At 48.2% G+C, this 13303-nt stretch overlaps 1 protein-coding gene across 1 annotated transcript; it reads left to right on the top strand.

Annotated features, from left to right (window-relative positions):
- The first annotated feature begins 261 nt into the window (after window positions 1-261).
- Faslg (Fas ligand) lies at window positions 262-7963 on the top strand. Its single transcript, XM_047521096.1, has 4 exons — window positions 262-848; window positions 1411-1456; window positions 5483-5539; window positions 6722-7963. Exons 1-4 carry the CDS (start codon window positions 513-515, stop codon window positions 7114-7116), a joined length of 834 nt encoding a protein of 277 aa, XP_047377052.1. The 5' UTR covers window positions 262-512; the 3' UTR covers window positions 7117-7963.
- Window positions 7964-13303: the final 5340 nt, after the last annotated feature.

Genomic DNA, 13303 nt, shown 5'->3' with positions numbered 1-13303 from the left:
GCCTCTGAAGTGGGCAGGGCAGGTTTTAGCCTGTCAATTATGGTGACGTGCAGTGTCAGGTGTGGGAAAGCAAAGGGGGGGGGGCGATGTCCTCGCGCTAAAGGTGCAGATGTGCAGTGGCTTCTCCAGCTGTGACGCCATGGTCCCACCCCTCAGGGTCTGTTGGACCCGAGCACCGTGAGCGAGCTTTGCCTCCCAGCCTCCTCAGGTGGTGACAGCAGCGGAGCTTTGATGGCTTTCATCAGAAACTTGTGGGCGGAAACTTCCAGGGGTTTACTCTGAGCTTCTTGAGGCTTTTCAGCTTCAGATGCAAAGCGAGTGGGTGTCTCTCAGAGAAGCAGAAAGAGAAAGAGAGAGAGGTGTTTCCCTCAGTTATGGAAACGCTATAAAGAGAGCTGGCTTCCCTTCTCCTGAGCAGTCAGCAACAGGAGTCCCGACCTCGACACTTCAGCCTCCGCAGGATTGAGAGAAGCAAAACCCTTCCCTGGGGCTGGCCCGAGCCACTGGCTGCCATGCAGCAGCCTTTGAACTACCCATATCCCCAGATCTACTGGGTGGACAGCAGTGCCAGCTCTCCCTGGGCCCCTCCAGAGTCTGTGTTTGCCTGTCCATCCTCTGTGCCCAGAAGACCTGGTCAACGGAGGCCCCCACCCCCACCTCCACTGCCACCTCCACCATTGCCACCGCTGCCCCCACTGCCGCCACCGCCCCTAAAGAAGAGCAGGGACCACAACACAGGCTTGTGGCTCCTTGTGATATTTTTCATGGTGCTGGTGGCCCTAGTTGGACTGGGCCTGGGAATGTATCAGCTCTTCCACCTGCAGAAGGAGCTGGCGGAACTCCGCGAGGTAAGCCTGGATGTGGGCTGCTGTGCCCAGGAGTCACGGCGAGATGGCTCTGCTGCGGTGCGGGTGGCAGGCGGCTATGCTCCACAGGGATGGAGCCCTGCACCACCTGTGAGGTGCTTTTCAACCTTCCTCTCCTGTCTGCGAAGGGATGGCCATAGTCACTGTTCTATGGCGAGGGGACGTTGGCTTCTACAAGTGAAGGGAATGTTTTCTTGTGGAGCCAGAGGCAGGCAGTTCTTCCTTTCTCAGTTGTCAGGCAGTCTCTTGAGTCATTTACTGCCTCATACCTAGTGATCCAAGGAATTAAAATAATTTCGAGTCTTACTTAGAAGTGAATTTACTCATAGACCAAACTAAATTTCCTTGAAAGATTTTTTACAATCTTGGTACCATTCCAAATCACAAAACTGAGGGACACGGAGGCACAATTGCTTGGCTGAAGTCTAAGGTAGGCAAGAATTTGAGTATCTGAATTCTCTTTCCAGGACTTGATTTATTTGACAATTCTGCCTCGTTTGCTTCAATAACTTATTCTACAACTTTTCTCTTTCTCTTTTGCTAGTCCACCAGTCAAAGAGATACCAAATCATCTTTGGAGAAGCAAATAGGTGAGTCCTTTTATATAAGTACCTTGAGTTCCCAAAGATGATCCTCAGAACTGAATGAAGTTGGTGGAATGTCTTGAATTTTGTCCCATTCTTAGGTTTACGAATACTGTGAGAGGAATTCTGGCTAATTTTGAAGCTCTGGTCGATATGGTTTCTTGAACTATTTTAAAATACTAAGTGAATTTAGTTGCTCAAAATCAGTGTAGCTGAGCACTGCACATAATTCAAACTAACTTCCACTTCGCTTTGAAAAGAGAAATGGACCTGGACCTTTGCCCCCAGCTCCAGACCCTGGCCCCAGGCCTGGCCCTGCCTCAGGTGTTCTGGTTCTGGCACAGGTGACCGCGGGTGTGACTCCTTGAGAGAGAAAGGGAGATGGGGAGGCACAGGGGTTTCTGGGAACGCCCTCCCCTCTTTTCAACTCTCTAGACGTGATTAGAGCTAGGCTTCGTTTAAAGTATTTTACAGGACGTAACGAATATTTTAAAAAGAGGACAATCAGTTGCCTACAATAGTGGTTCTTTTGAAGTCACCAGGGGACCAAGGGTAGACTTCAGAGGACAGTTCAGCTTCACCCACAGAGGACTCATGAGCCACCTTTGACAATAAAGGAAAATCCTCTGCATGACCTTGAGGACAGGAAGAAGATGACACACCGACCTCATGAGATTTTAGGGCAGAGTTTAGGAAGCTGTGGACGGATGAAGTTTAGGATGTGCTTCATTTGTCGTAAACACAGATTCACTGAAGTTTTAGATTTGGTTTGAGTTAGAAGAGAGCTTTTCTGGTCTACATAATCTTATTTTTCAGAGGAGAAGCAACAAATGAATTAGATAATGTGCCCAAGACTATCGACATGGAACTGGGCCTAGATGAAAATCTCCTGATGGTTTGTTACTCCCAGGATGTGATCCGGCTCCTCCTGAAATAGAGAAATTCCCATGGATTGGGGAAAAGATGCCAAGCAGGATTCCTCTGCAAAGATGAGAGGCAGATCGTACCCTTAGAAACTTAGCAGAAAGAAGGCAACAGGGAACCTGGCCATCTTCATTCAGTGCAGCTGGTGGAGACTCAGAATGTGCTCTCTGCACGTGACCCAGATCAGCTCCCCATCATTGGGATGCTCTGGTCCCTAGTTTGGGTCCAAGTCCCTAAATGTCAGAGAGCCCAGATGCATACAAGCAGGGTGGAACCATCTGCTAAAAGTGACGACTTTGGGAGATTTCTAAAGTACGGCCACTTTGAAAATCAGTGGAATGTGGCTTGTGAAATGAGTATCTAGTTATTCATCTCTCACCCACTTCATGGCGTTATTTTGGTGTTTCAAAGTCAAATGAAAAAATGAGTCAGGTCTGCCTACCCCAGTAAACAGTTATCTTCCCTAAATCAACCCAGACGGACCAGAAATCAGTGAATTATCACATGGAAATCAAATTAGTAACTTTACTAATAAGAGATGTAAAAGATGCAAAGACAAGAGAGATTGAGAGCAGCTTAAATATTAGTTTCAGCCAGCATGCATGGAAATTACTAGAATTTTGCTGAAGAACAGTTTGGAATATATAGATCACAGACCTGAAGCTATTAGTTTACCTTGTAATCCCATCACTGAAAATTTATCTTAGGAATAATCAAACTTAGACCCAAAGATTTGTTTACAAGGTTATTCATCACCTTTTCATAAGGCTGTTTATAAGAAACATTCAGAAGAAGCCTAAATGCCTCATAGGAGGTTAGTTAAAAACCTTGTGGTGTATTCAGATGAGAACATAGTCCACAGCAACGGATGACCATGGGTCAGGGGGACACTTGATGTCCTGGGGATCGCAGATAGAGGAGGAGGGCATCTCTCTGTATTAGGTGAAAAGACAAGATGCTGAGGGTGTGTTTAGTTTAATACTGACTATTTAAGCTTCTGTGCATATTTTTACATTCTCAGAAAAGAACTAAACAGTTTTACACCCCCGTGTGTTAACAGCGACTTTCTCTGGGGCTTCTGTAATGGATTATTTACGCTCCATTTGCTTTTTCCATTTTCCATTTTTCTGCTAGCTCACCCACAGAGGGTCTTGCCGTGCCTCCTGGGTGTCAGGCTGGGCACTGGGGTGGTGATCAAGGATAGGAGAGGAGAGCAGGTCTGTCCCCCTGGCGCTTTTAGCAAAGTTGGGGAGTAGACAAAAGCAAGCAAAAAGCAGGCTTCCTTACTGCGCTAAGGATGACCCAAGGTGGAGGGCTCCGGAGAGACCCTGTGAGGGTATTTTTTGCCAACGCCTGAGGGATGGGGAGCCCACCAAGTGCGGAGCTGTGCCGGTGTGTGGAGCGAGGTGGGGGAGGGCCTTCCACCCTGGCAATGGCGTGTGCGAAGCCCTGGGCAGGGAGGAGTCACCACCAAGGTCGGGGGACATTTCTAGAATTTATCCAGCAGATATTTAGCGTGAGTACCTTTTATGAGAACAGCGTCATACCAGGCTCTGTGCGGATATAACGATGCGAACATGTGGTTTTCGGTTCCATTTCCTGTTAGTGTGTGGCCACATGCCCGCAGGGCTGCATGGAGGCTGAGGTAAGGGGATGCAGAGGAGACTCGGTTTTGCCTTTCCTGCTCACTTGTGCCTCCTTCAGGTGGTTTGTCTTGGGGGCTAAGAGATCACGATTGCTCAGGTAATGTTTTCAGGGGACAGGGCTGTTTTCACACCTGGAGGGACCTTCATTGGTTAATCACAAGCCTGAGATGGAAAAGCATCTCTCCTGTGAGTTGTTCCTGAATGTCTTCCTTAGCTGAACCCGCTAGGTAAACAGCAACTTTCTACCTGGGCTGAAGTATTTGAGGTCAGAGAAGTAGTGTCTAGTTGGGAAAATATAAATATTGTCCTTTGTTTTAATATGGTCAGCATTTCCCGAAGGCACGCCTTCTGCTACAGACTGGGGGGCCTACTCTGGTGAGGTTAGCAGACAGTAAGAAACTTGCCATTTATCTGAGGGAGGGAGAAATAAGACAATTTTTACAGTTAAGCAAGGATCCCTAAGGTCTACTCAACTTTAGAATTCCTTGGATTTGGCTTTTCCTTTCAAGGAAGGACCACAGAGCTTAGCAGTGTTGCTTCTAGTTCTAAAGATCATAAAATCTTTGTTTCAGAGAGTTAAATTGTCTCAAAAGTTTTCACTGAGATCGATTGGGGGTATCCCCTCAGAAAAGGGGATTCGGAACTGACAGGATAGGTAAAAATGGAGGGGTCTTGGGTTTCCAAAGAGAGAAAGATCATATCTTTAAGTCTTGGAAGGTTTCCCAAAGAAGGAGGCGTTTTCGATAGAGCTTCGAGAATGGATTGGAGTTGGGCACAGAAATCTCCCCGGGGATGGCATCCAGGCAGACGGCACAACATGAGCGAAGGCTCAGGCAGAGGACGAGGGGTAGTGTCCAGTGTGAGCGAGCAGAGGAGGTGAGGCCGAGACCACCTGAGGGGGAGCCACAGAGTGACATGGGGTGACTGTTTGAGGACTTAGAATAATTAATGTGGGGACAGACTGTAAAGCCAATAGGAAAAAACCCGGCAGCCAGGAGACACATTAGCAGTCTTCTTCAGTCCCTGTTCTTGGGGCAGCACAACCAGAGTGAACAGAGCCCTGGATTTAGGGCAGGAGACTGGAGCATCTGTCCCACCTGTGACTCTGCTTGGCTAAGTCTTTTTGGACTAGTCACCCATTTTCCAAGCTCACTTTGTCAATGACAAATCAGGACAATGATCCCTACCTCAAACAGTTGTGGAAAGTTCTAAATGAAGGAACTGATACACCAGCTTTATGCAACAATGTAACATTATAATGAATATGTCTGTCTGTCCCCATTCGGCTTGGTCTGAAATGCAGACTGCTGCTGAGTCTTGCAGTTAGGACTAGCATGGTGAGAACACACCAGAATATCGCCACCTATGCTTCTGAAATCTGTTATTCAGAGGTGGGACTGCGTCCCACTGTAGTGGTAGCTGGCACCTCATTTTGACGTATGTTTTTCTCTCTGTGATACAGGCCACCCCAGTTCACCCTCTGAGAAAAAGGCACTGAGGAGAGTGGCCCATTTAACAGGTCTGTACCTAGAAGCCACAGGCGGGGGCTGGGAAGGCCTTTGGCAAAACACAAACTGGTTTCCATGACCAGCTCTCGGGGACAAGCATTTTCCAGTGACGGTATTTGGAACCGAAGAACAACCTTCCCGTCAGCTCCATCCCATCCCCTGCTCTGGGCAAGTCCTAAACTGGAGCTGGGGAGCAAAGGAGCCTGAAAGGAGCTCACTCTCCAACCGTTTCAAAGACCCTGGGGGGATTCTTCCCCAGAGGAGAGTGAGGAGTGAGTGATGGATTACTGCAGTGCTTCCCTGGTTTTCTGCAAGGGTTTCTCTCTGCTTGTCCAAGAGGAGAAGTAGAGTGAGAAGCCAGACTCAGTCCAGGCCTGGGCTTTCACCTGGGGGTGACAGCGTGAGGTGAAGTGGTTTGCTGTCGCAGGCTATGGCCACTCCCACTGGAGACCACAAATATATGAAAAGATGAATGTCACAAAAAGTAGTGTCCACCGCTTCTGTGATTTCTTAGTCAGAGACTGTAGATGGACTCAGTGGATCAGCAAACTCTTACAGAGTACCTGCTGTGTGCCAAGCTTTGAGGGCATGGGGACAAAGAACTCATGGTTCCTGCCTCCAAAGGAGCTTGAAATCTAAGAGGAAAAGACAGGCACACAGCAATAAGTTCAGTACTGGAGAGAGCTCTTTAATTCAGGTTTGAACATAATGATGGGGGGCAGGTGGGTGGGACAGGGAATTTTAGCCCAAATAGAAGGGTGGAGGAATCCGGGTTGTGGTGAGAAGATAGAGCTAGGATCCCTAAGGTCCTACTCGACTTTAGAAATTTAGAATTCCCTGAATTTGGCTTTTCTTTTCAGGGCAGGACCACAAAGCTTAGCAATGTTGCATCTAGTTCTGAAGATCATACAATCTTTGTTTTAGAGAGATGAAATTATCTCAATAATTTCACTGCAATTGATTGGGGACATTTGTTATTGTCCCTTTTTGTGAGGATGATAAGATTGAGGCAGGCAATTTGACAAAGAGAATTCAGAGATGTGCTGAGTTCTGACCCCTCAGCCAGTTCTGTGTGAGCTACGCCACTCTGGGTAGAACATTTGTTGAAGGAAAGGCCCATAGTTTTGCCTTGGAGTGAGCTTTTTGGATGCATGAGCTTTCCTTGCTGACAGCTTCTCTTTGATTGACTTCAGGTAAACCCAACTCAAGGTCCGGCCCGCTGGAATGGGAAGACACCTATGGAATTGCCCTGATCTCTGGAGTGAAGTATCAGAAGGGTGGCCTTGTGATCAATGACACTGGAGTGTACTTTGTGTATTCCAAAATATACTTCCGGGGTCAATTCTGCAACAACCAGCCACTGAGCCACAAGGTCTACATGAAGAACTCTAAGTATCCCCAGGACCTGGTGCTGATGGAGGGTAAGATGATGAACTACTGCACTACTGGCCAGATGTGGGCCCGCAGCAGCTACCTGGGGGCTGTGTTCAATTTCACCAGTAATGACCATTTATATGTCAACGTATCTGAGCTCTCCCTGGTCAATTTTGAAGAATCTAAGACATTTTTTGGCTTATATAAACTCTAAGAAACGCACTTCAGGATTCTTTCCATATGGCTCCTTGTTATAGGTACTGGGGACATTGTCTCGAATGAAGGTCTTCTTAAGCCTACTTGAGGTCAAGTGAGAAGACATGAACCACAATGACCTTGAGACCACAGGGTCCAGCAGGTCTGCAGTTCCTCATCTCACCCAAGGCCCATGAGCCGGAGAGGAAGAGGAACATGACTGAAGAACACAGTGCTCTGGGCTGCCACACAAAGGTGCAGAGACATACAGAAGCCACCCTCTGGTGTTCCAGACCCATGTTAAGAGGTCAAGAGCAAGTTAACACATTGAGAAGGACACCTTTAACCACCTCCCAGTGTGGGTCTACTTGCTACCTCAGGGAGAGCTATCATCAGATACATGGATATAACATGGATGTACAAGGGATGGAGAAGAACGAGGCATGCATGATAAGCTACAGGGACCCAAAGAGGCCAACACCCTGCTGGTGGCATCTTTACTGCACATCCTGAGCTACCAAGTAATGCTGAGAAGCAAAAGGGGTGTTGGGGACTTAGTCCACTCCAACACACCAGGTGCATTTCCAGTGCAATTGTAAGGGTGTGTGTGTGTGTGTGTGTGTGTGTGTGTGAGAGAGAGAGAGAGAGAGAGTGTCTAAAGACTCCCATAAATAGAGCAAATGTGAGATCATGAAAAACATATTTAGGAAAAACTGGATTTTGAATGCTTTTGGTGACCAAGTCTAATAGTCTTCAAATTTTTTTGTCACCTACTGATATTCAGGTATTGATGCTCCTTTATTATAACAAATATTTATTTTTTTATTTTTAATGAATGGAAGATATGTAATAAAAGCTCTACTTCAGCACACAGAGAAGTATTGTGAATGTAAATTTTTTTGAAATCATCATGATTGGGATTTTTCACTTGTTACTTTTGCTTTTTTATCTATGGTTTCTTCATTGTGACTTCAGATCACATTAAGAATTTCTTAAGGTGAGAAGAACTGTGTTGCAAATTCTTTTATCTGTACCAGGCTCTCCTCTCTTTTGCTAGTCTCTGTCCTCTATAGCTCCCATGAGCCAGAGTTTCCATGAACACAGTATTGCTGGTGCTAAGCTCGCTGGGTTTTCTGTATACTTGGTGACAAGATGTCTTCCTGGGGGCAGAGCCATGGCGTGGTAGAAAGGGCACAGACTTTGGACTAAAAACCCAGAATTTGAATCTTTGTTCTTCCACTTTCTGACTTCACGGGCTCTAGACAGATCACTAGAACTTTCTTGGGCCAAAAGAACTGATAAGTGCATGAAGTATCTGACATGCAGTAGGACATCAAGAAATGTCCCACGATTGCTCAGAAACCACTCTTTCTGAGGCACTTCCTTCTTGGGAAGAAGCCTCTGGTCAGGGCGGTGCCTCCAGACACCTGGTGGCTTGTGTTCTCACACTTGTCACTCACGAGGACCTTTTCCCATCTTCTTCAGCTACTCACCATCGTGGCCTTTCCTTCAACTTTGCTATCATTGAAAGCTCCTCCGCTGGAGTTTGACTTTAGATGTCTTCAGTTCACAACATCATCACCTATTGTTCTAGTTCAATTACGCCAACATTTTCTTTTCTAAAATATTCTTAAAATACTGAGACTGCTAATTAATAAACTCAGTCTTTTTCTAAGGTGTTTATGAGGTCCTTCCCCAGTTTCACTTGCCTCTCTGTCCAGTTCCATCATCCTGTTGTTAAAATCAGTGCCTTGGAAAGACTCTTAATTCCAAAATGATCCCTTCTTCCAGTGCATTCTGCTCATGAAGGTCCATGTTCTTTCCTCAGATGCCAAAGGTTGCTGGAGAAAAATCACCCAAACAGGATGACTGATTGTTGTAAAATTTCTTATTTATCTTGTATTTAAATCAACCCATCCCCATCCATTATTGATTTGTTACTGACTTATTTCTTCTATCGTTTGATCGACTTGAAGAGGCAACATGTGTACCTGGTGCAAACTTTAAAGGATAGGGGAGGATAGAGGATCAAAGTCCTCCTCCCACCCTGTCCTGCAGCCCCGTTTCCGCTTTCATGGAGGACCACGGCTCCTTGTGTCGCCTTCCGGAGAGGGTCTGCACGTGAACCTGAGCTCGCTGTGTGTCAGGGTTCTTGGTCTCGGCTGTGCTGCGTTCCGGCGGGGTAGCTCTTTGTGCCGAGGGCTGTCCTGGGAGCTGTGCAGGGCTCAGCAGCATGGCTGCCCACTGCCCACCACTTGCTAGAAACCAGTAGCATTGCCCATCCCCCTACCCAACATGTGACAACCAAAACTACCTCCAGACACGGTCCACGTCCCTGGGGGTGAGAGGAGGACCGTTACCTCGGTTGAAAGCGGCTGATTCGCGCTCATGGTCACTGGTGGCAAATGGCCTGCAACGCGGCCGGACTTCTCCTTCGGTCCTTGGTGGCATGGGCTTTCATTCCTTGAGTCATTTGGAGGTGTCTTCCCTCTCGCATCCTCAGCCCCCACACCTTGCCTCCACACGGAACCCGTTCCATCTGCATCTGCACCCTCTCTTCCTTTGATCCGGTGGAGGAAGAGAACGATCCCTTTGTCCACTAAACACACATTTCTGCTTCCCTTCTTTGCCACTTAAAATACCTTCTTCTCTCCCCTAACTCCTCAAATTAGACCCCTCTAGGAAGGCATTTCCAACAGCAGGTGTGTGGGTTCAAGAAGCCCTTTCATGAAAAGCCAGCCTGACCCAAACCAAACAAAATGAACCTGCACCCGCACCTTCCTTTACCCTTGGTCTTCCTCCAGTTCGCCTGTGTTTTCCATTTCCCAGGTAGACACAGACATCTGACAGGTAAGACCCCCACGGGGGCTCTGCTTCCTTCTCCAGGATGCTCTGCTCAGGATTTCCACATGGAGTTCAAATGTCACCTCCTCAGATCATCCTAACTAGAGTCCATTCTCTCTCCAATGTTTCATTGTTGGAATAAAAATTCCCCAAATAGAATATTTTCTTCCTTGTTTATCCCTCTGTCTGCATCACTGAACCCAGTACCTGGTATATTAAGCATTCAATAAATATTTTTTGAGTAATAACTTTAATTATAAGGCAAGTATCTCTCAGCCTTGGGTGGGTATGATTTTAGGAGTGGTGAATCTTTGTTTATGCAAACTCCTGAATGTGTGTTTGATGCAGCTTTGAGTAGATTCTCCAAAAGGAGTTTGAGGTCACAGATACTAATTCATACTAATTCACAGCATTGGAAAATATGAAAGAAATAGTTGGTCCCTGGCAGTGCAGGAGTGTAGTTAGGAGAGGGCTGGAGGAAATTACTATTACTTGAGTAAAGCTATCATTTAGAAGATAGTCACTAAATATTTGTTGAATAGATTAAAGAATAAAACCAAAGTTGCAGGTTAGAATGTGTCATCTAATCTTCCTAAAAGTCTTCATTCATCTGCTTTGGAGGTTCCTGATTGGGTACCTCATGGAGACAGTCAAAGAGGTTTTGCCCTTAAGGTGGCTGCTGATCCAATATTTCCAGCCACTATGATGAAATCCTCCTCATCTTTTTCCTCCCGTTTTGACTTCAACCATCAAGGGTGCCAGTTCCAAAGGTCATGGGAAGTTTTCCTGTATCTATATACGTTTTTGGTCAGTGGTACTTTCTAGATAATCGTACCACAGCAAGAGGAAGTGGGGCTGGAGCTGGGCCTCCTGAGATGACCCTGCCATCCGCTAGGGTCGACGCCACTGGCACGTGTCTGCGCTAGGATCCCTGGGGTCTCTGGAGATAGGATGGTAGCATACCGTGCTCTCAGTGCCTGTTCCAGGGGAGACACTAACTATTCACTTGAAACACTGAGCATAGAACCTACGGAATGCCCAAACCCAAGACCTTCGAGCGTCTTCCTTGAAGATGGGACCTGCCGTTGCCGCTGTGTGAAAAGCTAACCCCAAAGTAGAACACAGGTTTCACACAAAAAAGGCAGCTGCTCATTCAGTAGTTCGAGGTTTTTCTTTCTTTCTTTCTTTTTTTTGTGTGAAAACACACAAAACCCGTGTCTTTCCTTGGCCCCTCAGAGTGGTGACTGGGTGTTCTCTGAAGTAGGTTTTGACTTACCACAGCCGAACAGGAAAGCGCTCTGCTGTGGGCATCATGGCGAGAGTGACTCATCTGAAGCCATAGGGAGAAGCCAGGCCCTCAAGACCAGAGTATGCGCTCTCCCTGGTGGGCTGAGTCCCAGATGTTCTCTGGTCCCTTTTGAAAGCAGCACGGGGGTCCTACGTCCATTCTTCATGGGGGTCTGAGTGAAATCTGGTGTTGGCAGAGATGGACTTGACTTTTTTTTTTCTTCCAATTTTTCAAGGTTTTGGATCATCTAGAATCAGATTAAGGAGATTCTAGAAACGAGTCCTATTAGGACTAATAGGATTTATAGGACTCAGAAATGAGTCCTGTTCAGAAATAATATACCCACTGACAGTGTGGGGACCTTTGGGACTCACTTGGAAAGCAGCCAGCCGGAGGCCCGGTGGGTGCTGGGCCCCTGCAACCCACCAGGAGGTGGGGAAGGACCTCCTCCACGGAGCGGTGCCCACCAGTGCCCAGTCCTCCCTCCTGCAAGACCTCACGCCACGTTCCCGGGAGAAGGGCAGTGTAGACGTCTGCCCTTGCCCCTTGGAGGCTCTCTGAGTCTTTGGAGCCATCCTTCCTTCTAATTCTCAATGGGACGACCTGACCTTCGCCCCACCTTCTGCGGAAAGTGTACTCCTCTCTCCAGGTCTCTGGGACTTTCAGGGGAGACCTCCTTCTCTCGGGCAATCCACATGACAGCAGCTTTCCTGGCTCTGCTCTGGGTTCCGGTGTGGCTGCTCGCTCAGGGCTCCTGTCATGGGAGACATCTCTTGTCCCCAAGGCATTCCTGCCACAAGCTACTGTGTGTGGACAACCTTCAGTGAAGGTCTGGGGGGATGGAGCAAGGCTACCTCGGGCACGCGCACGTTAGCTGCACGCCCCACACCGTTCCCCACGTTCCCCACAAGCATCTCCTTAAACACGTCACCCAAAATTCTAGTGCTTGAAGTAAGCACGGGCCCCGTATCCATTTGTTCATTCCTTCAACAAGTGCTTTCCAATGTCTGCCGGGTCCCAGAAACTGTCCTTGATACTGTGGAACAAGGAAAAACAAAATCCCCTGTAGAGTGAGGTTTTAAAGGAGAGGAGGTGAAGAGACAAGAAAAAAAAAAAGCAAATCAATATTCATGTGACGTGGTGGTAAGTGCGATGAAGAAAACTAAGCAAGGAAGGGCGGCAGAGAGCCAGGGAGGAAGGGTCCCCTCGGCAGCCAGGGCAGGCACGCCAGGCAGAGAAGGCGCAGGGCCCAGCCTTGAGACCCAAAGCTGTTGGGGCGTCTGAGGCCACAGTGGCTGGATAAGGTGAACTAGAGGGAAACGGGTAGGAAATAAAAGTGGAGAGGTAGCCAGGAACGAGGTGACTGGGGCCTGGAAAGCTGTGGAAAGGCCTGTGGACTCTGTTCTAATTATGACGGGAAGCCATCAGACAGCGGAGAGGGGACACCGTGTGTGATGTGACGGGGACACCGTGTGTGATGTGACGGGGACACTCCAGTTGTTCATGGAGAGCAGGCTGTGGCGGGTCCAGGCTCTGAGCTGGGAGACGGTAAGAGCAGCCCAATGGGAAATGGCGGCGTGAGCAGGGTGTTGCTGACTGCCGTCGCGAGCTCTAGATGACACTAGAGTTGACCCATTTGTTCGCCGAGGCAGGAGTGAGAGAAGGGGTCCTTCTCTGACGGCTGACCTGGGGGAGGTGGGTGCTGATTCTCTGGTGGAGTGGGGAACGGTGTGTCGCCGTCCTCAGTGGGAGGCTCTGTCTGGAACGGAGGCAGGAAACTGTTTCCTCCTAGGTGTTGCCGAGCTGGTGCCCACGGGGCTGGCTCAGCGCCGGCTGGTGGAAGGCAGAGGCCAGCCGGGCTTTAGGTTCTGGTACTGCGTGAGGTCTGCTCATGGACCTGACTTTGTAACAGCCTCCAGGAGGAAGGAAAGGGTCGTGTGTTGAGATTGCCGCAGGAAAACTGAAAACTGTCCCAGCTGCCAAATGCCACTCGTCACAGACCTTGGGTTCGAATGTGATCTCAGACATGAGAACGGCCCCTCCCTTCTAAGCCGGGAGTGCGCTCTGCCAGGTT

The sequence above is a fragment of the Sciurus carolinensis genome, chromosome 12 (genome assembly GCF_902686445.1).
Source record: "Sciurus carolinensis chromosome 12, mSciCar1.2, whole genome shotgun sequence".
Classification (NCBI taxonomy): Eukaryota; Metazoa; Chordata; class Mammalia; order Rodentia; family Sciuridae; genus Sciurus; species Sciurus carolinensis.
This window is presented reverse-complemented; position numbering and strand designations above follow the sequence as displayed.

Bases quoted from the DNA above. Each gene is read 5' to 3' on its own strand.
- Faslg (XM_047521096.1), top strand. From the start codon at position 513: ATGCAGCAGCCTTTGAACTACCCATATCCCCAGATCTACTGGGTGGAC. The intron at 849-1,410 runs GTAAGCCTGGAT...CTCTTTTGCTAG, and splicing joins AGCTGGCGGAACTCCGCGAG to TCCACCAGTCAAAGAGATAC. The intron at 5,540-6,721 runs GTCTGTACCTAG...GATTGACTTCAG, and splicing joins GAGAGTGGCCCATTTAACAG to GTAAACCCAACTCAAGGTCC.